This window comes from Microcebus murinus, chromosome 4 (genome assembly GCF_040939455.1).
Source record: "Microcebus murinus isolate Inina chromosome 4, M.murinus_Inina_mat1.0, whole genome shotgun sequence".
Classification (NCBI taxonomy): Eukaryota; Metazoa; Chordata; class Mammalia; order Primates; family Cheirogaleidae; genus Microcebus; species Microcebus murinus.
Window position 1 is genome coordinate 103,147,337 of NC_134107.1, and position 26,429 is coordinate 103,173,765.

At 39.8% G+C, this 26,429-nt stretch overlaps 1 protein-coding gene across 3 annotated transcripts in view; it reads right to left on the bottom strand.

The window, feature by feature from the left end:
• The window catches only part of MSANTD2 (Myb/SANT DNA binding domain containing 2), a 35,568-nt gene extending 25,972 nt beyond the window's left edge, over window positions 1–9,596 (bottom strand). For 2 of the 3 annotated variants that reach the window (XM_012752509.3, XM_012752508.3), the window contains exon 1: window positions 8,890–9,502. In XM_012752509.3, the coding sequence (XP_012607963.2) occupies window positions 8,890–9,399 (510 nt within the window). In that variant the 5' untranslated portion in view covers window positions 9,400–9,502. Of the gene's footprint in view, window positions 1–8,889 lie in introns of all 3 variants that reach the window. The other variant, XM_012752512.2, reaches the window with a different exon arrangement.
• Window positions 9,597–26,429: the final 16,833 nt, after the last annotated feature.

Sequence of the window (26,429 nt, forward strand, 5' to 3'; positions counted from 1 at the left end):
CTGGCTGAGCATACAGGCACAGTGCACAAGTAATAATAACAGGGAGGTGCTTTGCCCACATCAAGTGTTGGCCAATATCAATGGGGTCATGTCTAACAAACTTAGAGTATCCCTGGTCTACCCAAGCGCTCTCAGTATGTGTCCCTGCACCTGTAGGGCCTGCAGGAGACAGACACCAGCCCCTACTGCTGCTCTGCCAAAACATGGTTAAGGACTCCAGCGTCAAAACTTTAGAACTCAATGTGCTGGGTGAGTGAGAAGCACACACTTCTGGGTCCTTCCCAACACCCAACCCCACTGGGAAGTGTGGCAGCTGTCCCTCCCAAATGGCTGAGTATAAATAAGGGTGGGGGAGGAGCAAATGGAGTGATACAAGGGTACAGGGGACTGGGAGGAGAAGGATCTGTGGGTCCCTCAAGTGTGGGTTTTCATCTGTCTCCCCTTGCCCAGTTCCTCCAGCTCCTCCATCTTGCCGTCTCCTGGGCGTGCCCCGTGTGGGGACCAACGTGACCCTGAGCTGCCAGTCTCCAAGGAGTAAGCCTGCTGCCCAATACCAGTGGGGGCGGCCACCCCCATCCCATCCCCCCAGGTTTTCTTTGCACCAGCTTTAGGTGAGAGCACTTCTGGAAACAGCTGGACTGTGGCTGTGAAAGGGAAAGATAGGAGGTACTGAGGTGCCGCAGAAACTAGGGTGAAAAGGGGAGGCAATGTTGGAAAGTACTGGAAGGGGGAGAAGGATGGAAAAAGATGGCCCACCAGGGGCAGGCGAGGTGCATTCCCATGCTGTATGCTGTGAGTAAAGAGGCTCTGAAAAGAATATACCAGAGTATATTACATGTAGTTAAGTATAGTATTGTTAGATGGATTAAATAAGTTAACATTCAGAAAGCCCTTAGAACAGTGCATGGTACGTAGTAAAAGCTACGTAAGTGTTGGCTATAATCATTATTTTGTGAAATTTGTTATAGTTATACATATGTTATGTTATTTGAGTACTAGGCCCCAGGGTAAAATATATTTCTTCTTCTTGTGAGTTGTGGTCAAAAAAAGAGGCACTGCTTTGTTTTTTCTTTCCAGTATATAAATTAAGGAATGAGATATATAATGGATATTTGCACAACTGCAATTCAATGCTGTAAAAGAGTTACTCATCAAAACATACAAATTGCCTAGAATTGGTATGTCCCCTATGTCATCCGAAAACTGTCAGCTCTATCCTTTTACGTGGTTCTTTATGACACCACCAATCCATCATTCACAGTTCCTAAATCACACCTTTACCACACACCATGCACTATGGCAAATGGTTCTTCAATGAAAAGGCATGACTCTTTAAATAGCTGGTCACTTAAAAATTTCTGTAACAATTTCATTATTTGGATGCTCCTAGTTTGGGATTCTTACATAAATATATCTTAGCGTATTTGCAGTCTGCACTATTCTGGGTTATGCTGCCTCTGAACTTTTATATCAACTACTCATCTATTAATATCGCTACTTCCTTCTACCCAATTAAATACAACTTCACCTTCAAGATCCACCTCCTGAAAGCCTAGGATGATGTGTACTCCTTCCCTTACACTCCCTCCCATGAGCCTAACATTAACATGACACACAAGACCTTATTCACAATAGTGTAATTGGTGCTTTAGTAACCTGATTCCTTTATTGGAAGGTGGACATCTTGAAGGTACTCGGTATGCTGCTGTATTTCTAGGGCCTACCACAGCAGGTACCCAAATATTTGTTGGCAAATAATAAAAAATAAAGTCCTTATTTCAGACCTTAGTATTTAAGGAAACCCTGGGATAAATCTGTCAGTTGAGTCTGATGAAAGGGAATGGGCAAGATATCTAAATCTACCCCCCCTCCAGCTGCTGGAACATTAGCTAAGAGTTAAGCCCCATACCTTTCTCCTGTAATTCTTCCCTATTTCCCTCTGGGATTTCTAAGGGCAGTGGAATTCAAGGGTCCGAGCTCAGGCCCACTATATCAGCCAAGAAAGATAACAGAAAGATGCTCGGAGTTCTAAAGCAGTAGTCTGTAACTGAGGTAGTCTCCTTTAATGATTGATCAAGGTACCTTAAAACCTTAAAAAATAGGTTCCTGCCATTCTCTATTTTATGTATATTTCTTTTGGTGTGACACTTGGCCCCTGAATTTAGAATGACCAAAGCAATATAGCTTAGTGATTTTTTTTTTTTTTTTTTTTTGAGACAGAGCTTGCTCTGTCACTTGCGCTAGAGTGCAGTGGCATCATCATAGCTCACTGCAAGTTCAAACTCCTGGGCTCAAGCAATTCTCCTGCCTCAGCCCCTTGAGTAGCCGGGACTACAGGCACTCACCACCATGCCTGGCTAATTTTTCTATTTTTTTTTTTTTTTTGTAGAGACGGCATCTTGCTCTTGCTCAGGCTGGTCTTCAACTCCTGGCCTCTCAGAGTGCTAGAATTACAGGTGTCAGCCACCGTACCAGGCTTGATATTGTTTCTTTTAAATGTAACTAGAATATTTCCTAATCGCCAACATTTTCCAGAGATACTTGATAAAACCCACAGGTAAGGATTTTATGTGGATTTTTCACATTCATAATACATTACTCAAGACACACTTTATAGCCAATCCTCATCTTATTCATCTCATACTAGATTTAATATTTTTATATCCTATTAACTTCTTATAGATTTTCAAACACATGAAAAATTTTGATGTCAGCTTTAAAATGTTTCAGAGGATACATGGATTTCAAAATTCTTTCAAGAGTATGTAAGTAAAAAGTTTGAACACCCATTGTTCAAAAACTGTCCTGTTTAATACGACAGTCACTAGCCACTTTGTGGCTATTTAAATTTAAAAAATTAAAATTAAATAAAATTAAAAATTCAGTTTCGCAGTCACTATAGCCACATTTCAAATCCTTAATAGCCACCTGTGGCTAGCAGCTACCATATTGGATGGTGCAGATATAGAACACTTCCATTATCACAGAAAGTTCTATGGGGCAGCACTGTCCCAGAGCATACACTGTTTGCCCAAGCCAGCTGAGGTAATAATACTTTCATTCCCTGTACTAAAAGCTCCACATCCTAGAATGGCAGACCATTTTTCTTGACTTTTATCAGGGTTCCTCCTACACAGGGGTAAAGTGACAGGAAGGGCAAGAAGAAGGAACTTTGAGCTCCCCCTAGAGGTTTGAGTATGTGGCCAAGTGAATCCTTATATAAAATTAATACTTTAATACTATGAATAACAACTTTCTGCCCTTATACTGTTCAGTATGGTAGCCATTAGCCACATGTGGCTATTCATAATCTAAAATTAAATTAACTAAATATAATTGAAAATTTTGTTCCTCAGGCACACTAGCCACATTTCAAATGTCCAACACCTACATATGACTAGGGGCTATCATACTGAACTGAGGTAGAACATTTCCATCTTCACAAGTTTTATGGAATAGTGCTGCTTATACTACATGCTTTCTAAATTCTTTTTGCCTTTTACTTAACCTTTTTTTTTTTTTGAGACCAGAGTCTCGCTTTGTTGCCCAGGCTAGAGTGAGTGCGTGCTGTGGTGTCAGCCTACCTCACAGCAACCTCAAACTCCTGGGCTCAAGCTATCCTCCTGCCTCAGCCTCCCGAGTAGCTGGGACTACAGGCATGCGCCACCATGCCCCGCTAATTTTTTCTCTATATATTAGTTGGCCAATTAATTTCTTTCTATTTATAGTAGAGACGGGGTCTTGCTCTTGCTCAGGCTGGTTTCGAACTCCTGACCTTGAGCAATCCGCCCACCTCAGCCTCCCAGAGTGCTAGGATTACAGGCGTGAGCCACCACGCCCAGCCTTACTTAACCTCTTAATGAAGTATCCAGAATATTCAACTCCACCCTTCACTAAATTTCCAAAAATGCCAGGAAGTCAGAATTCTGTTCATTCAGTTTTAACATGTGCTTGTTAAATTGCTTCCTTCCAAAACTGAAAGCCTAATTAAAGCATATGGCCCAGTTGTCAAAGATGGTCTATTCTTATAAGACATGCATTAAGCTTCTGTCACATTCACAAGCAGACAAGCAAACTGGAATGCATAAACTTTCAGGTGACAGTGGGATGAGAAAAGAAGCTAAATATGTAAAAAATGATACAAAACAAATCTGACTAAATCTTTCTTATGAACTATTTGAGTGGCTTTTCATATATCTTGGAAATCTTTCAATGATAATGCAAACACCAAAGAGAAGTCCTCGGAGATGGGCAGTGTCTATTAAAATGTTTATACAGGGACAAAGGTGTCTTTGGGCTCCAAGTTATCTTTACCCTATTCATTCTAACAAACAAATAATCACAAGCCTCAATAGCTAAAATAAAAGACCAAATACACTATATTGTGATTTGTCTGCTAAAGTACAAAATTTGTTCCAAAGATGACAATTACTGATGGATAGATCTAAACAATACCCTCAGAAAATTAATCATTTTGTTTGCTGGACAGAAGACTCCTTTCCACTTCTAAATTTGTCTGATCAGCAACCAGCACTGATCCAGCAAAGGCAAGTTTTTTAGGTCACATACAATCACCTTGCATTTCATCTTGAGGCAGAGCTACAAGTACACATCTGTTTCAAAGACATAAAGCCAACTCTCAAGAGGGAAATTTCTGGAGAACACCCAAAAATATGGGACTTGAGAATGAGTTTTGCAGGGCATCAAATTAACTGACTGAAGTGTGAATGCAGCATCTGGTTCAGAAGTGAATGCTTTCATGAATTCCAACTCAAGATAGATCTTTCAACTACTACAGTATGGACAGTGATGAGATCGTTCACCTCCTTTGAAGTCATCACATTATAGTCCACATTAGTCATATGACACTGAATCAAGTACAGCCTTGCACACCATCCCTTGTGTAGTCTTGTACAGCTTTTTAACTCTTTGATGTATGTATACAATCTTCATTTGGATTGTAAACTTTTGGGACTACACCAACTGTATATTACAATTCTTTTCTTTCTTTCTGTTTTTTTTTTTTTTTTTTTTTTGAGACAGAGTCTCGCTTTGTTGCCCAGGCTAGAGTGAGTGCCATGGCGTCAGCCTAGCTCACAGCAACCTCAAACTCCTGGGCTCAAGCAATCCTCCTGCCTCAGCCTCCCGAGTAGCTGGGACTACAGGCATGTGCCACCATGCCCGGCTAATTTTTTCTATATATATTAGTTGGCCAATTAATTTGTTTCTATTTATAGTAGAGACGGGGTCTCGCTCTTGTTCAGGCTAGTTTCGAACTCCTGACCTTGAGCAATCCGCCCGCCTCAGCCTCCCAGAGAGCTAGGATTACAGGCGTGAGCCACCGCGCCCGGCTTCTTTCTGTTTTTTAAGACTACAGTTCTTTTATCCATCCTAATATCCAGCAGACAGCCTTGCATATCAGAAGCACTCAGGTATTTGGTGAATGGAGATATGAAGAAAAGGCCTATATAAAAGGAGAAAATTCATGCAATTACTTAACAAAGAACCACCTATATTTGTTTATCTGACTCCAAAATCAGGCTAGAATTGTTAGCAGACAAATTTTCTTCTGGCAAACATACGAAAAAGCAACATAACTTCAGAATAAACAACATTCTGTGTAGCAATGCAATCTCAAACACATCTATTTTATGCAAGTGATAGAACAAATACCAATAAAATGACAGACATCAAAATGAAACTCTCTGCAGCAATAACAAACATTTATATCTAAGTTAAAATCATGTGTGTGTAGAAATACATCATTTGATATTAAAAAGTAGGACTTTAGTCTCAAAATCTAAGATTATTAATTCAACTTCAATATTTACAATTTTAAATATTTTCATTGTATAGATAAGAGGACTGAGGCACAGTCCAAAGAAGGTTAAGTGATGTGCTTTAAAGTTACTCAGGAAGGTGGTCAGAAAGAGGTTGAGACAGGACTCAGCTTTCTGATCCTTTATATGATGAGATGAAGACTACTACATCAACATGTTGAAACTATATAATTAAAGGAAGGTTTGCATGGGAAAACTAAAGTTACTACATATCTCTTCCTTTCAAACTTAGAAGAAATTATTTACTGAGTTTTCATACTTGAATTTCTTTAAGAGCCTAAGTCTGTGTTACCCAGCCTGCAGTGCAGTAGCCATCCACAAGTGCCATCATTGCACACTGCAGCCTTGATCTCAAGTGATCCTCCCACCTCAGCCTCCCAAGTAGCTGAAACTACAGGTGCACATCACCATATCCAGTTCATAATTGAATTTTGATGGGAATTTCAAATATATTAGATCAGATATGTAACTGACTCACATGGTATTCCTTCTCAGTGAGCCTGACATTGAGTTCACATTTCCATTAGTATGTACAAGAAGTTCCTCATTTTCCACATTTTATTGAAATACTTTGTTTCTAAATTGTAAAATCTAAAAGTATTACTGAATTTCTTTTTGCAGTTCTCATCAACACAATGAAGTGAAAGAGATTTCCGAATTACTTGTTTTTAAATCATCATTTCTGAGACTAGGATCTAAGAATTTGTTTTCAGAGGTTTGAGGTTCTCTGAGAATTTAAGGTTGCATTTTTATTTTCCTAAGTATAATCTGGGTTACTTGAACATCCACCTCATAACTGTATAAGGCTATCCTTTCAGTGACCACATTTGCTTCTGTGCTTAAGATTACATTCACACTACATCTCCTAAAGGGACAGAGTTTAGTTTTTATTGCAGTATGTTTTCAACCTGGGTTTCAAAGTCTTAGGTTTCTGAGTTAAAGTTTGAATAATACTGCTGTAGATTATACTTTCCCAAATTCTCTTTTCTAGACTTCATTTGATGAATTTAATTGATATGTATTCAGTGTTTACTATTTGCTAGTACACCAGTGAATAACAGAACCTGTTAAAGAGCTTATCATTCTGGCAGGGAAGATCAACATTATTAATGAAAAAGCCTGGGTTCCTTGATTGACATCACATAAAGAATAGGGCACTTTAAAAAAACAAAATAGTTATCTGCACTCCTTGTTAATTGCTATTATGGTCCAGAGAACCCACTGTCATCTGCTTATTCTCAAAATATTCTAAGAGCTTGAGATCAACTTGGTCTTACCTGTCTAGAGACAGGTAAACTGATCTTCTTTTTAAAATTCTTCAAAGAAGCTCAATCTTTGTTCCTCGCTTTAGGTTATCCTTCTCATAATTGGACAATGAAGCAACCCAACTAGATATTCCCTGGTTACTGGAGAAACAATTTTACGAAGAGGTTTATATTCTATGAGGTTTTGATAGCACACTTTCTCTGTGTGATTAGGAAATTTATATGGACAGAAATCAATCAAGCTAAAGCAGTCACAAATGCCTAAAGTACACTTCTCAAACAGATAAAAATTCATGGATAGATGCTAGGGCAGGACAGCGCAAACATTCTCCCAAAAATTTAACCTAATGACTTTGAATAGAACAATGAATGACAAAGAACAGTAGTTTCTTCCTATTAACTACTACTTTGATGACATCCTTGTTTTTTTAAAAAAAAAAAAAAGAAAAAAGAAAAAGAAAGCCCCAAAGGTATATGTTAACAAATAAACTAATTTAATTCTATAATTGAGTAATGAATGCCAAATTGCTTTGGTTTGAAATATCTTAGTATTTCGACCAAATTTTCTAAACAACAGTGTCCCCAAATGAACACTACTGGAGCCAAGATCTTGTGAACTTTGGTGCAATTTCCCTATATTAGTGTGATTACTCTTACTTATGATTGTTCTTAGTGGTTTTCACCCTCAAGGAGTTCCCTGAAAAAGTGCTAGCCCTACCAGAAAAAGAAATACACAGATACTGTGGCTAAGTAGTAGAAGCAGTTCAGTAAAAACTGGGAGAATCCTACCCAAATCTCTTAGTAGACACTATGATGAGGGAATGAGTTTGAAGCACAACTCCATATCTGCCAATGATATAAATACGAATACTAGCTAAAAGGCAGTAGAAACAGCAAAATGATAACCCGGCTGGTGGTAAAATTTGTAGCCCAAATTAAGCCTCTGCATATCAACATGCAGATACACAAGGATGGCCAGATGCACACTCAGAGTTCTACTTGTCACCACATCCGGCACAGTAACTGAAGCAGGGGAAAACTGGTTTTCATGAAGGAGCTTCATCAGAAACAGCAGGGCCTCAAGCCAATCTAACTCAGGAGGCATCGACAATCCAAATTCCAGAACAACTCTTGGCCAGGCTAACTTAACTTTCATGGTGCCCGCTAACTTCACGATAACAATACACAATCTGGCTACAATCAAGCCTTTCCAATTTTCCAAAGCATCTCAAGTCTTATTCGTCCTTCGTAGCTCAAGTTAGAAGCAAAGCGACTGACACAAAGGCCAGTTGTCCCAAGGCGCTTTTTGTGTGGCTTTGCCACAACTACTTCTGAAAATTCCTAAACTGGGGGCTCAACGGCCCCCCCACTTCTGCCCTTTCTCGATCCCACCCCGGCTGGTAAGCCTCTGCCTGGGAGCCCCTCCACCTGAAACAAAGCAAGGGGCCCCGGCGGTGGGGGCGAGAGGCGCCAGCAGCACGGGGACTGCCGCACCGCGCACAATAAGAAACTACCAACTTCAGAGCGCAGGAACATCCTCAATTGGCAAGAAAGAGGGGCGGCGGCAGACACGCCCAACTTCAAACTCAGGAAACCTACGGGCTGGCGGCCATCTGGAAAAAAGCCCCCTTCCCAGGGAGAGAAGAAAAAGGCGGAGGAGATGCGAATCGCCCACCGGGCCCCGGAGGGGAGCCCCGCACTCAGACCGGCCCCCGCCCCCGAGGCCCGCTTCCCCGCTTTTTCTCTGCCTCAGGTGCGCTGCCCCAGGCCGGGCGGCCGGTTACCTTGATGCGCTCCCGGCACTGAGACGGGGTCCGCTCGTAGCCCAGCTCGGACAGGGCCCGGGACACGCGATCGTACATGGCTGGCCCGGGGGCCTTGCTGCCGAATACCGTGCCGGCTCCCTCCAGCTGCTGGTACCGCGCCTCCACCAGCCGCTCGTTGCCCCACACTGCGATGAGCGCGTTCGTTTCGGCTGGCGTCCACGACATGCCCCGGCAGGCGGCGGCAGCGGCTGCCGCAGCCCCGCCACCGCCGCCACCAGGGGAGAAGGAGACCGAGGACGAGGCGGCGCTGCGGCCCCCCAGCCCCAGCCCGAGACCCCCGGACGCCGCTGCCCCCGAGCCCGCCGCACTGCCTGGCCCGAGCGGGGAGGCACCCCGAGGCGTGGAAGGGTCGGACAGCGATGGATTTCCGTCGCTCAGGCCACCAGGAGAAGCCGGCGAGAGCACCTCCATCTTCGGGATTTTTAGCGGCGAGTTGGCGGGCAGCTCCGAGCCACAGGGCGCAGCCATCTTCCAAGCGGCCGCCGCTGCACCGCCCGGAAGTGACGCGCCCGCGCATCCGGCCACCGCTGTCTCTGGGGCTGCCCTCGGGCCTGGCTCGCCCGCAGGCGGGCGGCTATGGGCCGCTGCTGCAGAGGATGCGGCTGTAGGGCGGAGGCCGTCTGCTCCCGGCCTTTCTCCGCGAGCCCTCCCGCGCCGCCCGCTCCTCTCCCGGGGCGAGGGGCGGGGACGAGGCGCGCCGAAGCCACGAGCTGAGGAGAAGGGTGGGGGCATGAGGGCGCTGGAGTGGGGAACAGATTGGAGCCTTCCCACTTCCTCTCCAATCTCAGCCCCCGCGAGGAGGGGTGAGGCCCGCGAGGGGGCCCGGAGTTAAGGAGGAATTGACCATTTAGCTCTGTCTCTCCTGTCTCCCTCCCCTCTTGCCCGTCTTCCCTCTAAACTGGCCTCTAGGTGCAGAGGCTGACGTCCAGGGTGGGGACTAGAGAAGACTACGGAGGGTATGTCGGGGAAGGCGCCAAGGCTGAAGGAAGAGCAGTCCAGGGGGAGGCTTTAAAAAGCAGATGTGGACTAGGGTGGAGTTTGTACGCTATAGCTTTTCAAGAAACCCAAGCCCGTTATTTGAAGAACAGCACCTCTTTAATTCAAGTTATGATCTATTGTTTTCCAGTTAGTCAGGGTACGTATAACCGTTTTATAGGAGAATTAGATGTCTTTATTGCGTTTATTCAGTTGTCTGTAGTTTGAACGTGTGAAAACTCCGGAGCGCAGCAGAAAAGTCACTTTCCAATACCATTCTTCGTCCTCCCTGCTTGGGAAGTCGCATAGTTTTCCCACTTTTTCATACTCTGAACTGTAAGGAGATTGAAAAGAAAGCTGTCAATTATGACAGCCCTTGTGACCTCTGGAAACAAATTAGTGTATTAGTCACTCCTGAACGTTCCTTAAAGTGCTGGAACTTGAACAGTAGCACACCAAATCCAGTGTATAGCTGTAAGGTTTTTACATATTCTTCAAAGCTTTGAATCATTAACTCAAAAACTTCAGTGGATTTTTTTCCAAAGCAGACGTATAACTGAGGAGGCTGACCAATGTATATGAATAAAGTTTGAAATATTTTTTTATTTTATTTTATTTCGGCTTATTATGGGGTACAGATTTTAAGGTTTCAATAAATGCCCTTTCCCCCCCTCCCCCCACAAGTCTGAGTTTCCAGCATGACCATCCCCTGAAATATTTTTTAAAATAGAAAAGTTATGTTAGGGTTTTTTTTAAAGCTGTGGTCAGCCACATTTTTTTTTTTTTTTTTTTTTTTTTTTGTAGGAGATGGGGTCTTGCTCTGTGCCTGGAGTACAGAGCCACAATTATAGTTTAGTGCATCCTTGAACTCCTGGGCTCAAGTAAGCCTCCCGCCTCAGCTTCCCAAATAGCTGAGTCTACAGGTGTAAATTTTTTGTAGAGCCTAGTCTATATGTTGCCCAGGCTGGTCTTGAACTCCTGGCGTCAAGTGAGCCTCCTGCCTCAGCCTTTAGTGCTGGGAGAGAATGGCTATGGTTGCTTATGGTTGTATTGGAAAGTCAAAGGATTAAGCAATAGGGATGAAGTACAGGAGGAGATAATTGTCTTCATATGTTATGTTAAAATGCCATCATATTTCATAAGTTAGTATGAAGAAGCCTAAGGAAGTTCCATAATTTATGCTATCCTCTTCACTCTTTTTCTAAGAGAAAGACACACCACCTAGGTTAAGATTATGGATTCTAGAATCAGAATGGCTAGCTTCAAATTCCAGTTCGTCAACTTCAGGCAAGTTATCTAACCACCCTCTCAGTGCCTTGGTTTCTTCATCTATAAAATGAAGATGACCTCACAGCATTGTTGGGAGAATTAAATGAGTTAATATAGGTGAAGTCCTTAGAACTTGAACTCCTGGCCTCAAGTGAGCCTCCCGCCTCAGCCTTCCTAAGTGCTGGGAGAGAATGGCTATGGTTGTTTATGGTTGTATTGGAAAGTCAAAGGATTAAGCAATAGGGATGAAGTACAGGAGGAGATAATTGTCTTCATATGTTATGTTAAAATGCCATCATATTTCATAAGTTAGTATGAAGAAGCCTAATGGTGCCTGGTTCATCGTAAACATTGTATGAGGGCTCTAGTAGAATCTCAAATATCTGTCAAAGCGAAATTCGCTCTCATTCAGCCCAACAGCAAATTTTTAATGTCATAAGGTATGTAATGTGTATGGAAGGGAAAGTCATGCCTAAATCATATACTAAATTAGAGACTCCAGAGAATTTTTTTTTTTTTTTTTTTTTTTTTTTTTTTTGAGACAGAGTCTCACTTTGTTGTCCAGGCTAGAGTGAGTGCCGTGGCGTCAGCCTAGCTCACAGCAACCTCAATCTCCTGGGCTTGAGTGATCCTTCTGCCTCAGCCTCCCGAGTAGCTGGGACTACAGGCATGCGCCACCATGCCCGGCTAATTTTTATATATATATATCAGTTGGCCAATTAATTTCTTTCTATTTATAGTAGAGACGGGGTCTCGCTCTTGCTCAGGCTGGTTTTGAACTCCTGACCTTGAGCAATCCGCCCGCCTCGGCCTCCCAAGAGCTAGGATTACAGGCGTGAGCCACAGCGCCCGGCCGACTCCAGAGAATTTTAAAATCAACACTTTATCCTGTTCTCATTGTCCCACAAGCCTGAAAAAAAAATCTTCCCTCCTCCTATTGCCTAATTCTGGAAGATTCTCAGATCAACTCTGACTCATGCAGGAAGCCTTTCTAGATAAAGTGGGTTGACTGAGAGGTCTTCCTTCCCACAAACTTCTGTTTCTTGTCATTATTTCTGTATAACTCAACCCCACCCCTTATTCCCTTACCCATCCATCAGTCTACCTAAATGAGAAAAAGTTGTAACAAAAATAAAATTTCCAGTAACATCCTAAAGTTAAAACTAAGCCAATAATGTAAAAGCTATTAATATATATTACGTGGTAGATAGGCACGGCTAAATAGGCAGCTAGGCGCGTATGTATGTCATGCTGGATCACTGTGTCTTATCCTGGCTTTTAGAGGATGTGTGAGGTGCTTGTTCAAGACTTCACAGGTCAATCAGAATTTACAGAATGGCTACTGTGTTTGAAGTAATGTGCTACACCTTCAATGGATCTAATTGGTAGTCCTAAGTAATGCATGAAATGTCTCAAAAATAAAATAATGTGCAAAATAGCATAAAACTATACACAGTAATCTACCTGTAAACTATCAACTACTCCCTTTAATTGTGTCATCCCCTTATTCATTTCCTTCACAATCTGTTCACAAGTATTAGATTCCCCAGCTTTTCTATACAGTCTTCCCTGAAATAGTTGGACAAAAGTCCTCCGTCTAATACCTACTCACACAACCTGGAACTTCACGTTAATATTTTCTGTTTCAAAAGCCTAGTTATTAGGCCGGGCGCTGTGGCTCACGCCTGTAATCCTAGCTCTTGGGAGGCCGAGGCGGGCGGATCGCTCAAGGTCAGGAGTTCAAAACCAGCCTGAGCAAGAGCGAGACCCCGTCTCTACTATAAATAGAAAGAAATTAATTGGCCAACTGATATATATATAAAAAATTAGCCGGGCATGGTGGCGCATGCCTGTAGTCCCAGCTACTCGGGAGGCTGAGGCAGAAGGATCACTCAAGCCCAGGAGTTTGAGGTTGCTGTGAGCTAGGCTGACGCCACGGCACTCACTCTAGCCTGGACAACAAAGCGAGACTCTGTCTCAAAAAAAAAAAAAAAAAAAAAAAAAGCCTAGTTATTTCTTCATGTTTTATCACTGTATTTTATTATGAGTTAGTGTTTGTTTTACCTTTTTTTTCTTCACATTCCTCATCATCCTATTACCTCGATCTCTAAAATGTTTCCTAAATCTGATTGCTTCTCAACCCTAGTCCAGGCCATCATGTCTTAACTGGACTCCTGCTTGCACACTTGCCTATATACACAGTAGCCACAGTGAACTTGACTTTTTAAAAAACTTTTTTCTGTGAAATATGCATATAGAGGGGTACATAAAATGTATATAATTATTATATGAATCATTGTAAAGCAAATACCACATAACCACCATTCAGATCAAGAAATAGAATATTACCAAAACTCTAGAAGTCTTGTCCCCAACTCCTTCCCAGTATTACCCTCTATCTCATTTATAAAGATAACCACTATCCTGATCTTCTTTATAGTTTTATCATTTTATTATGCATCACCAAACATTACATTTTCCCTGGTTTTGAACTTTTTATAAATGAAATTATGTAGTATGTATTCTGTGTCTGACTTCTTTCATTTAACATTGTTATTTAATTAAGATTCATACATACTATATGAGGCTGTAGTTTATTCACGTTTGATTCAATAAAATTATTTAATGGATATATTACATTTTATTTGTCCATTCTGTTGTTGAATTTTTGGGTTGTCTGAAATTAGAAATAATATGAATAATGCTGCTAGGAAAATTCTTGTACACATCTCCCAGTGCATATGTGCAAGTATTTCTGTAGAGTATCTACCTCCCTCCCTCCCTCCCTCCCTTCCTCCCTTCCCTCCATTCTTCCTTCATTCCATGTGCATACAAAATTATTCCAACTCTGTTTACTGAAAAGACCATCCTTTCCCTCCCTCTTTGTAATGTCATCTTTGACATAAATCAAGTGTCCGTATGTGCATGGGTCTGTTTCTGGGCTCTTTCTTATATTACATTGGTCTGTTTTTCTCTCCCTTTTACTATTTGTGTTGCTTGTGAAAATATCACACTGCCTTAATTACTGCGACTTTATAATAAGTCTTATGTCAAGTAGAGCAAGTCCCTCCTCCTCTTGCTTTTCCTCCTCCTCCTTCTTCAAGAGTGGCTTGCTATTCTTGATCCTTTACATTCCCATATACATTTTAGAATTAGTTTGTCCAAGTTCTGCAGAAAACAACTGTAGATATTTTGATTGTTATTGCATTGAGTCTATGGACCAATGTGAGAACAAACATCTTTGTAATTATCACCCTTACAATCCTTGAATATGGTATCAGCCTACATGTATTTAGTCTTTAGTCTCTCTCAGTAAAGTTTTATAATTACTGCATAAAGGTCTTACACATTTTTTGTTGGACTTATTCCTAGGTAGGTGATATTTTTTAATGCTCTTGTAAATTGTATCATTTTTAAAATTTCATTTTCTAATTGTTTTGCTGGTATATAAAAATACAATTGATTCTTACATGTTTATTTTGTATATAGTAATCCTGGTGGAGTGGTCTGTTGAAATTGTAAATCATTGCACATCATTTCCTTTTTGAAAATTCACCAGTGGCTTTCCTGTGGAATAATATAATCCAAACTCTTTGCCATGACCATGGTGGTTTTAAAACATGTCTACATAATATTTGACACTCTTCCGAGAAGTTGAATCTCTGTTCCCTCCCCTTGGATCTGGGCCCTTAGGGTAGCCCAACTTCTCTCTTTATTTTGTCAACAGCATTTATTTTCAGAAATCATTTATTTATACATATTATTTTTCTTTCATGTGTTTATTGTCTGCCATCCCCCTCTAGAACCCTCTAGAATGTAAGCTGTTTGAAGCCAAGGATTTTGTTCATTTTGTTCACTTCTAATAGATCCAGCACTTAAAATAGTGCCAGACAGTCTTTCCCCATCAACCAAGATGGAATAACAAGGACAAGTTATACCCTTCTATCTTAAATAATTAGAAAACCAGACAAAATATATAAAACACTGGTTTTAAAGACATAGGACATCAGACAACAAAGGACAGTGAACACAGAAACAAACAAGGTGAGCCCTATAATTGCCCAAGCTTACTGGCTGGAAAGAGTTTCCAGACCATGGCATAGAGAGGATTCCCAGAGGAGTTCTGTGGTCTTCATGAGTTGAGAAGACAATGAAAGTTGAGAGTCCAGAGTGGCCAAGGCAGCTGGCATTTGTAGAGCATAGGAACAGAGATAAAAGAGGTACAGGCAGAGAGAAACTCAGAGATCTGCAAGAGATCTCCCTCAGCTCTTCAACCTAGTTCTTACTGGTACATGTGTGTGACAAAACATCCCAAGGTCAAGGGAAGAATCACTTAGGATTAAAAGTAAGAATACATGGAGCTAATAAAGGCCAGGAATAATTTCTGTTCCCACCAGCCAATTTGGAAAACTTCATAGATCATGGAGCTTAAGTAGAGTACCCAAAAGGAATTTGCCCCAGAAATAGACTCACATATATATATATATATATATATATATATATATATATATATATATATTCAATTGATTTCAACAACAGTGCAAAGACAGTTCAGTGCAGAAATAAAAAGAAATGAACTATTGATACATGGGACATTGATGAATCTCAAAAAAAGTAGGGTGAAAGAATTCAGAATCTCCCCACAAAAAGAGTATATGCTGTATGATTCAATTTATATAATATTCTAGAACATGCAAATTAATCTTTGATGACAAAACGTGGTTGACTGGAAATGGTTGGGGAACAGAGTGGCCAGAATCAGGAGAGAGAGATTACAAAAATGTACAGGAAAATTTTGGGGGGTGATGGATATCTTATCTTGATTATGGTGATTGTCTTACAGGTGTATGCATATATTAGAAATTATAAAATGTGTACACTTTAAATATGCACAGTTTGTTGTATGCTAATTATACCTCAAGAAAGCTATTATGGAAAAAATACTTCTGGGCAATAATAGGCACTCAATAACATTTGTTACCTGGCCAATGACTTTCTAGGACTGTGATTTCTTAGCAGTTAGGGATTGATTCTTCTGTACATGTTTATGTAATACCTAGCAAAATGCTGTGTTGGAATAAGTGCTCAATAAATGCTATTTTATGAATACTATCACCAAATATTTATGACATAGCTATTAGATTAATGTCATTTAAGTGGAACTAAAGATAATATATTTTTCCTGACATAATGTTTAACTTCATTAGCAATCAAGGAAATGCAAATTAAAATAATGAAATACTATTTTTAACCTTTCAATTTGCAAATAATTTTAAGTGATAGCATAAGTGAGTTATTTTTATATTCAGAAGAAAAAAGGAAACTGTTTCAATTTCTAAAGCATTTTATAATACCTATTTGACAAGAGATTGGGGAAATAGGTGCTTTTTCATACACTGCTAATGAAAATAGTAAACTGGGAGAAATTTTCTGCAGAACAATTTTAATAAATATTAAAAGCTTCAGGCTGGGTGCAGTGGCTCACGCCTGTAATCCTAGCACTCTGGGAGGCCGAGGCGGGTGGATTGCTCGAGTCAAGAGTTCAAAACCAGCCTGAGCAAGAGGGAGACCCCGTCTCTACTATAAATAGAAAGAAATTAATTGGCAAACTAAAAATATACATATATAAAAAAAATTAGCCGGGCATGGTGATGCATGCCTGTAGTCCCAGCTACTTGGGAGGCTGAGGCAGCAGGATTACTTGAGCCCAGGAGTTTGAGGTTGCTGTGCGCTAGGCTGACACCATAGCACTCTAGCCCGGGCAACAGAGTGAGACTCTGTCTCAAAAAAAAGCTTCAAAAACATAAGAACCCTTTGATCCAGCTATTCCACTTCTAGAAATGTAAGCTAAGAAGATAGGATTGCACACAAAGATTTAGTTATAAGATCATTCATCACTACATAGCTTATAATATTAAAATATGGAAATGACCTATAAAGCCAGCAGTAAAAGACTGGTTAATAAACACTGCTATATTCATTGCATGAACTATTATTCTGACATAAAAACTAGTGTAGTAAATGAATTAACTTAGATGCACACAATATTTTTGTTATTCAAAAATAATAGGCTTGTTAAGAGAATGAAAAGACAAAGATTTGTATTCAAAATATACAATAAACTCTTAAAACTCAACAATAAGAAAATAAACAGAGAGAAGAATGGCCAACAAACATGAAAAAATGCTCAACATCTCTAATCATCAGGGAGATGCAAATGAAAACCACCATGAGATATTACTTAACCCCAGTGAGAATGGCCTTTATCAAAAAATCTCCAAACGATAAATGTTGGTGTGGTTGCGGAGAGAGAGGAACACTCCTACACTGCTGGTGGGACTGCAAACTAGTTCAACCTCTGTGGAAAGCAATATGGAGATATCTTAAAGCGATACAAGTGATTCTACCATTTGATCCAGCAATCCCATTGCTGGGCATCTACCCAAAAGATCCAATGACACTCTACAAAAAAGACACCTGCACTCGAATGTTTATAGCAGCACAATTCATAATTGCAAGGCTGTGGAAACAGCCCAAGTGTCCATCAATCCAAGAATGGATTAATAAAATGTGGTATATGTATACCATGGAGTACTATTGAGCTCTAAGAAACAATGGTGATATAGCACATCTTATATTTTCCTGGTTAGAGCTGGAACCCATACTACTAAGTGAAGTATCCCAAGAATGGAAAAACAAGCACCAGATATATTCTCCAGCAAACTGGTATTAACTGAGTAGCACCTAAGTGGACACATAGGTACTACAGTAATAGGGTATTGGGCAGGTGGGAGGGGGGCGGGGGGTGGGTATATACATACATAATGAGTGAGATGTGCACCATCTGGGGGATGGTCATGATGGAGATTCAGACTTTTAGGGGGAGGGGGGGAATGGGCATTTATTGAAACCTTAAAATCTGTACCCCCATAATATGCCAAAATAAAATAAAAAAAATCAATGGTGACATAGCACATCTTATATTTTCCTGGTTAGAGCTGGAACCCATACTATTAAGTGAAGCTTCCCAAGAATGGAAAAACAAGCACCACATATACTCACCAGCAAATTGGTATTAACTGAACAGCACCTAAGTGGTCACATAGGTACTACAGTAATAGGGTATTGGGCAGGTGGGAGGAGGGTGGGGGGTGGGTATATACATACATAATGAGTGAGATGTGCACCATCTGGGGGATGGTCATGATGGAGACTCAGACTTGTGGGGGGAGGGGGGGAAATTGGCATTTATTGAAATCTTAAAATCTGTACCCCCTAATATGCTGAAATAAAAAAAATAAATAAATAAAAATAATTAATTAATTAATTAATTAAAAAAAAGAAAATAAACAACCCAATTTTAAAAAAATAGGCAAAAGATCTGAGCAGAGATCTCTACAAAGAAGATATTCAGATGAAAATATACATATGAAGATATTCAGATGAAAATATACATATGAAAAGATGTATATTGGGCATATTGGGCATATTAATTGGGCATAATGAAATAATAATGAGATACCACTACACACCTATTAGAATGACTAAAATAGTAAAACACTGACAATACCAAAGGCATGATGAGGATGTGGAGCAACAGGAACTCTCATTCTTTGCTGGTCAAATGCAAAACATGTAGCCAGTTACAAAACTAAACATAGTTTTACCATATGATCCAGCAATGGCGCCTATGTCCACACAAAAACCTGTATATGAATGTTTATAACAGCTTTGTTCACAATTACCAAAAACAAGAAGTAACAAAAATGCCTTTCAATAGGTGAATGGATAAACAAACTGTGGTACATTCACACATGGGGTATTATTCAACGTTAAAAAGAAATGAGCTATCAAGCCATGAAAAGACATACAGGAACCCTAAATGCATATTCCTTAGTGAAAGAAGCCAATCTGAAAGGACTACATTGTATATGTTTCTTACTATGTAACATTCTGGAAAAGGCAAAACTACCAAGACAGTAGTAAGATCAATGGTTGTCAGGGGGGAGAGTAAGAGGAATGAATGGGTGCAGGGCATGGATTTTCAGCACAGTAAAACCCTTCCCTATGATACTTCTGTATGTAATAGTGAATGTTTGTCAAACTCCATAGAACTGTGCAACTGAGTGAACCCTAATGTGAACTGTAAACTTTAGTTAATAGTAATGTATCAATATTGGTTCATCAATTATAACAAAGGTATCACACTAAAACAAGCTGTTAATAACAGGGGAAACTGGAGGGGGAGGACTCTCTGTACTTTCTGTACTTTGGATTATTCTGTAAATCCAAAGCTGCTTTAAGAAATAAAGGCTATTAATATTTTTTAAGAATTAAAAGCTATTAATATGTTTTTAAATAGGCCTACCCACATGTATTAATTCTAAAAAGGGTTGAAATAAATAGGAAACTGGTTTTAACACTAGTTATATCAAATGCTGGTTTTCTTTTGTTGTTGTTGCTTATCTTTGTTTTCTTTCAAAGAAAGAAATGATGGTTTTATGATTTTTATTTTTTGAGACAGAGTCTCACTCTGTTGCCCAGGCTAGAGTGAGTGCCGTGGCGTCAGCCTAGCTCACAGCAACCTCAAACTCCTGAGCTCAAGCAATCCTCCTGCCTCAGCCTCCCGAGTAGCTGGGACTACAGGCATGCGCCACCTTGCCCGGCTAATTTCTTCTCTATATATTAGTTGGCCAATTAATTTCTTTCTATTTATAGTAGAAACTGGGTCCCGCTCTTGCTCAGGCTGGTTTCAAACTCCTGACCTCGAGCAATCCGCCCACCTGGGCCTCCCAGAGTGCTAGGATTACAGGCGTGAGCCGCCGCGCCCGGCCGGTTTTATGATTTTTAAGAAAACAAAAACAGTTATTTAAAAAAGAAATGTTGGAAGAAATAATGCAATAGTCTTTCCTCTCTCCCATGACTACATCCTCCCATGGGCCACGGTCACACTTGGGGTAGACTGTCAATTTTATTGCCCAATGGGGACATAAAGCCTACCTCATTGGAAGGTATGAGGCATAAATAAGGTAATGCATGAAGTATAATTTGCATGGAACCTGATACTACTCAACACAATAAAAGATTACTGCTGCTATTTCCTCTCATCTGCATGCTGTTGGAAAGGTGTCCCATCCTCAAACCCACCCCTATGCAACATTGACAGCCTTGCCGCCACTTTCTGACTTCTGGCCACCAGTACTAATCTCATCATGACCTTTACCTGTTTAAGGCACTCACTATGAGAAGCCCAGGAATCCCTGGACAACCTAAATGCTCTGGAATTTAGTGCTCAAAGTTCTGTAAATTATTGTTTCTGACTCCCTTATCCATCCTGCCCCACCTCTTATATTTAGACTCAGTGAACAGAAAAAAATCCTTATGTCCTTAATCTCTTCTCAGGCCATTCTCTATACTTTCTGGCTCTTACTCAACCTTGGCTATCTCACCTCCTCTTCAGCCCTTGTAAGTGAGCACTGTTACATCTCAACTCATCATTCCTTTTTCTCTTGCAGCATTCATTTGGCAAAACCACAATCCTGTTTAAATCCAACTGTCTGCCAATGCCACACCTGCACCATGCAACTGCTCATGGCTAGGAAAAAAACCACAAAACCATGCTGACTGGTCTGCCTTTCAATTAAATGATGACCTCTGATCTCAAGTGAGCTCTTAATGTGGCTCGGCAATCATTTCATTTCTTTTGTTCCTTCATTCACTCACTGTCTCGTATAACTATTTAATATTTTAATAAGCCTTTGGTCACCTTGAACTTCTAAGAAAATCTCTTCCTCCAACCCTCATTCTCAGCTCCTTATCTTTCTTCCTATTTTCATTGGAAAAGAAATGGAAGGGATTAGAATCAAAACTCCCAACACATTTATTAATACTTACCTGCTTGCTGTACCTCTAGTTAGTACTAGTTAGTAGTCTGCACTTTTGCTTAAGATCAGTTCCTCCATTTAAGCACTAAATCCTGTCATTTTCTACCTATAAGAACATTGCTCCAAAAATTCTCCTTTCCAGCTCTTTCAGCAGCAATTATTTCCCCCTATACTGGATCTTTACCACCAGTATATATTTATGCTTTATTTTTCTCATAAAAAAAAAATCTCAAAACATACTCTCCTCTTCCAGCTATTGAATATATTTCCTTTTAAAAAAAATATAGCCACTTTATTCAGGTATAATTTATATAACATACAATTTGCCCATTTAGAGTGTACATTTTGATGGCTTTTAATGCATTCACAGTTATGCAACCATCACGACAATCAATGTTAGAACCTTTTCATCATCCCAAAAAAGAAATGCCATATCCATTAGCGGTCACTCTTCATTTCCTCCCAACTACCCCAGACTTAGGCAACAACTAATAAACTTTCTCCTCCTATAGATTTGCCAATCCTAAGCATTGCATATGAATGGAATCATACAATATGTGGTCTTTGGTTACTGGCTTCTTTTATTTAGCATAATGTTTTCAAGGTTTATCCATGTTGTAGCATGAATTATTAATAATATTTCATTCTTTTTTATTGCCAAATAATATTCCATTGTATGGATAAACCACATTTTATCTGTTCAACTATTCACGGCCATTTGGATTGTTTCCACATTTGGGCTATTATGAATAATTTTGCTGTGAATATTTGTGTAGAAATTTTTGTGTGGACGTATATTTTCATTTCTTTTGGGTATGCCTCAGAATGCAAGTGTTGGATCATAGGAGACTCTATGTTTAACATTTTGAAGAACTGCCACACAGTTTTCCAAACTGTGCACATCATTTTCCTTTCTCAGCAGCAAACTTAAGTGTTCATATTTCTCCATATCCTCTACAATAGGTTATTATCCGTCTTTTTGTTTATAGCCATCCTAGTGAGGCAAAGAAGAATCTCATTGTGGTTTTGATTTGTATATTTCCTTGAGAATAAGTGATGCTGAACATCTTTTCATATGCATATGGGCCATTAGTGTGTCTCCTTTAGAGAAATTTCTGTTCAGATTCTCTGCCCATTCTGAGTTATTTGTCTTTTTACTTTCAGCTGTAATTTTTTTATATATTCTGAAGAAAAATCTCTTATCAGATATATGAGACTATATAAAGAAAATATTTGCAAATATTTTCTCTCATTCTATGGGTTGTCTTTCCCTTTCTTGATGGCATCAATTGAAACACACCAGTTTTAATAAAGTTTTATTTTAATAAAGCTATTTTAATAAAGTTCAACTCACCTAATTCTTTAATTTCATTCATGCTTTTGCTATAAAATCTTAGAAGTCTATGCCTAACTCAAAGTCACCAAGGTTTACTCCTGTATTTTCTTTGAAGACTTTTACACTTTTAGCTTCTACATTTATGTATATAATCCATTTTGAATTAATATTTGTATATGGTGTAAGAAAGAAATCCAACTTCATTTTTTAATTTTGTATCTGGATACACAGTTGTCTCAGCCCTGTTCATGGAAAAAAATTATTCTTTTACAATTGAATTTCTTGGTTCCCTTGTCAAATATCAATTGATTGCAAATATGAGGGTTTATTTCTAGACTCTAAGTTCTATTCCATCAACATATAGATTTATCTCTATGCCAGCTCCACACTGTCTTCATTACCATAGCTTTATAGTAAGCCTTAAAATTATGAAGAATGAGTCCTCCAACTTTGCTCTTTTTAAAGATTGTTTTGGCTATTCTGGGTCCCTTACATTTCTATATAAATTTTAGCATCAGCTTATTCATTTATGCAAAAAAAAAAAACCAACTAGGATTTTGATAGGGATAGTATTGAAACTGTAGATCAACTTGGAGACAGGGAGTATTGCCATCTGCTATAGTTTGAATATATGTATCCTCCAAAAATTCATATGTTAGAACCTAGCATTCGATGTGATAATATTAAGGTGCAGGGCCTGTAGGAGGTCATTAAATCACCAGGGCTCTGCGCTCATTAATAGGATTTGTGGGCTGGAGAGAACTAGCTAGTTCTTTTGCCCTTCTGCCTTCCATCATGTGAGGACACAATGTTAATCCCTTCCTCCAGGTGACGATACAGCAACAAAGTGCCATTCTAGAAGTAGAGGGCAGCTTTCAAGTGTCTTCCTCATCAGATGCTGAATTTGCTGCTGCCTGGATCTTGGACTTCCCATCCTCCAGAATTGTAAGGAATAAATTTCTATTCTTATAAATTACCCAGTCTGTGGTATTTTGTTATAGCAGTATGAACAGACCAAGATACCATCTGTTGACAGAAAAAAACCTAACTCTGTAAAATAACCTAAAGATGTTTATTCTGAGCCAATACAAGTGACTGTGGCCCAAGGTTATACAACCTTCAGAGTTCCTGAGACAGTACACCCAAGGTGATCAGATTAGAGTTTGGTTTTATGCATTTCAGGGAAATAGGGATTGCAAGCAAAATTATAAATCAATACATGGAAAGTATACATTGGTTTGGCCCAAAAAGACATGACATCTCAAAGCAGAAGCTTTCAAGTTAAAGGTAGATTTAAAGATTCTTTAATTGGCAATGGATTGAGAGAGTTAAGCTTTGCCTAAAAATTTGGAGTCAGTAGAAAGGAATGTTTAAGTTAAGATAAAGAAGTCTGCTAATCATAGAGCAAGCCACAATGTACCAAATCAAAGTGATCTGTTAAGCAAAGTGATGGCCTTCAGGCATGACTTAACCTTTGCCTCGCATGGCCTTGGGTCCTGTTTATAATTTAGTACCTTATTGTCACAAAGAGCCTGTTTGTGAGTCTTATGATCTCTATGTTAACATTAATGCTAGTCAGTTGCTGTGTCTAAACTCCAAAAGGGAGAGGGTATGATGAGGCATGTCTGACCTTCCTTTTCTTCAAAGCCAGGAACTCAATTTTAGGATTTTTCTGGGGTCCCCTTGGACAATTCAGTCAGTGAGGGGCTTAGAATTTTATTTTTAGTTTACACATCTTAACAATATTAAGTCATCCAAACAGTGAACATAGAATACCTTTCCATATATTAAAGTCCTCTGTAATGCCTTTTAACAATTTTTGTGATTTTCAGAGTGTAAGTTTTAAACTTCATGTGTTAAATATGTTCCTAAGTATTTTATTCTCGTTGTTGCTATTGTAAATGCTTTCTTTTTTTTTTTTTTTTTTTTTTTTGAGACAGAGTCTCGCTTTGTTGTCTAGGCTGGAGTGTGTGCCTTAGCATCAGCCTAGCTCACAGCAACCTCAAATTCCTGGGCTCAAACAATCCTCCTGCCTCAGCCTCCCGAGTAGCTGGGACTACAGGCATTCACCACCATGCCCGGCTAATTTTTTCTTTTTTTTTTTTTTTAAACATTTTTTATTTTTAAAAAATTTATTTTACTCTCTTTTCTTTCTTTTTTTTCCACCAATAACCATTGGGAACAATAATTTTTTCTATATATATTAGTTGGCCAATTAATTTCTTTCTATTTATAGTAGAGATGGGGATCTTGCTCTTGTTCAGGCTGGTTTTGAACTCCTGACCTCAAGCAATCCACCCACCTTGGCCTCCCAGAGTGCTAGGATTATAGGCGTGAGCCACCGCGCCCAGCCTGAAGTTGCTTTCTTAATATCATTTTCAGATAATTCATTGCTAGTATATAGAAATACTATTGATGTATGTAATTTATTTTGTAGCCTGAAATCTTGTTGAACTTGTTTATTAATTCTAATTTTTTTAGTGAATTCCTTATGCTTTTCTATATATGAGATCGTGTCATTTAAGAAACAGAGATAGTTTTACTTCTTTCTTTCCAATCTGGATGCCCTTTATTTACTTCATTATCCTGCTTAATTACCCTGACTAGAACCTTCAGTTTAATGTTGAACAGAAGTGTCAAGAGCAGATATCCTTACTGTATTTCTGATCTTGGGAAGAAAGCATTTCAAGTTTTGCCATTAAGAATGACTTCAGCTCTGGGGTTTTTATAGATATCCTTTATCAGGTTTAGGATATTCTCTACTTTAAGGCTGGTGGCGGCCCCCTCCCTTCCCTAGATCAAAAAAGAAAAGGCTCAGGAGACCAGACCTGCCAAAGACAAAACTGCCAGGCTCCGCTGAGAGGAACCACACCCAGATATCCACCAGATGAGAATATTTTGGCTCCTGGATTCCACAAATACCTCCAGCCCCTCCTATTTCTCAATGACCACCCAAGGTCACAATGGAAAATCCCCAGCTCGTCCCGCCAAAAGTCCCTAGCCAGGCCCAAAGGGTATAAAAGGCCTCATCCCTTCAAACAGAGGCAACTTCTGGGGCTCTCTTCCTTGGGGACCCAGAACCTCATCCAAGAATGTATAATAAAGCCATGTGGTTTGGTCCCCACTCTCTCTCTCTCTCTGTCTTTTCTTTTTGTGGCTGCCAAAAAACCTTACACCTACTATGCCTAGTTTGCTGAGTATTTTCATTGTGAAGGAGTATTACGGTGTTGGAGTTCATCAAATTCATTTTCAGCCTCTGTTGAGGTGATCATGTGATTTTTGTCCTTTATTCTATTGATACTAGATAGTGAATTACATTAAATGACTTTCAGATGTTAAACCAACCTTGCATTTTGGGAATAAATCCCACCTGGTCACGGTATATAATCCCTTTTATATGTTGCTGGATTCAGTTTGCTAGTATTTTGTTGAAGATCTTTACATCTCTGTTTGCACTCAACTGTTAGGTTCTGCCAATTGCCAACTGATTCCTCTATCATTTTCTACAGTGACCTGGGGCACAAATTTCTCTGTAGTCTAATCCAATTAAATTTGGGCCCCTTCAGGGGTAGTTTTTGAGGACAGGCTTTGAGGTTTGTCCTCATCCCAGGAAGGCTGTTCTTAGCTGTCTCTTTCTCTAGTTCTCTCTGGTAAACTAGCTAGCTTACAGTTTAGCTTATTTTTCTCATGGAGCTACCAGCCTCCTTTTAATTGCTTACCACCAACATCTCCATTGTTTTCAAAAGTACCCTTAGGCTTTAACTTCCTGCATCCTCTGTTCCAAATAAAGTCAGTTCTCTTGGAGAAAGCTTTGGGACTGTCTGTTCTTATGGCCTACCTCTTCCCTAGGCAAAATCTCTATACCACTGCTTCAGAGTTGGTGGCAGAGACAGTGGCCTGCTTGTTTCAGAGTGATCTGCCCCTGCAGGACACTTCATCGGGGTGGCCTCTGGTCTTCTTGGCTTGCCTGTCTCCATGTGGAACCTCTGCCCTATAAGTGAGCTAGGGTGAGAGTGATTGGGGCCCCAGTATTA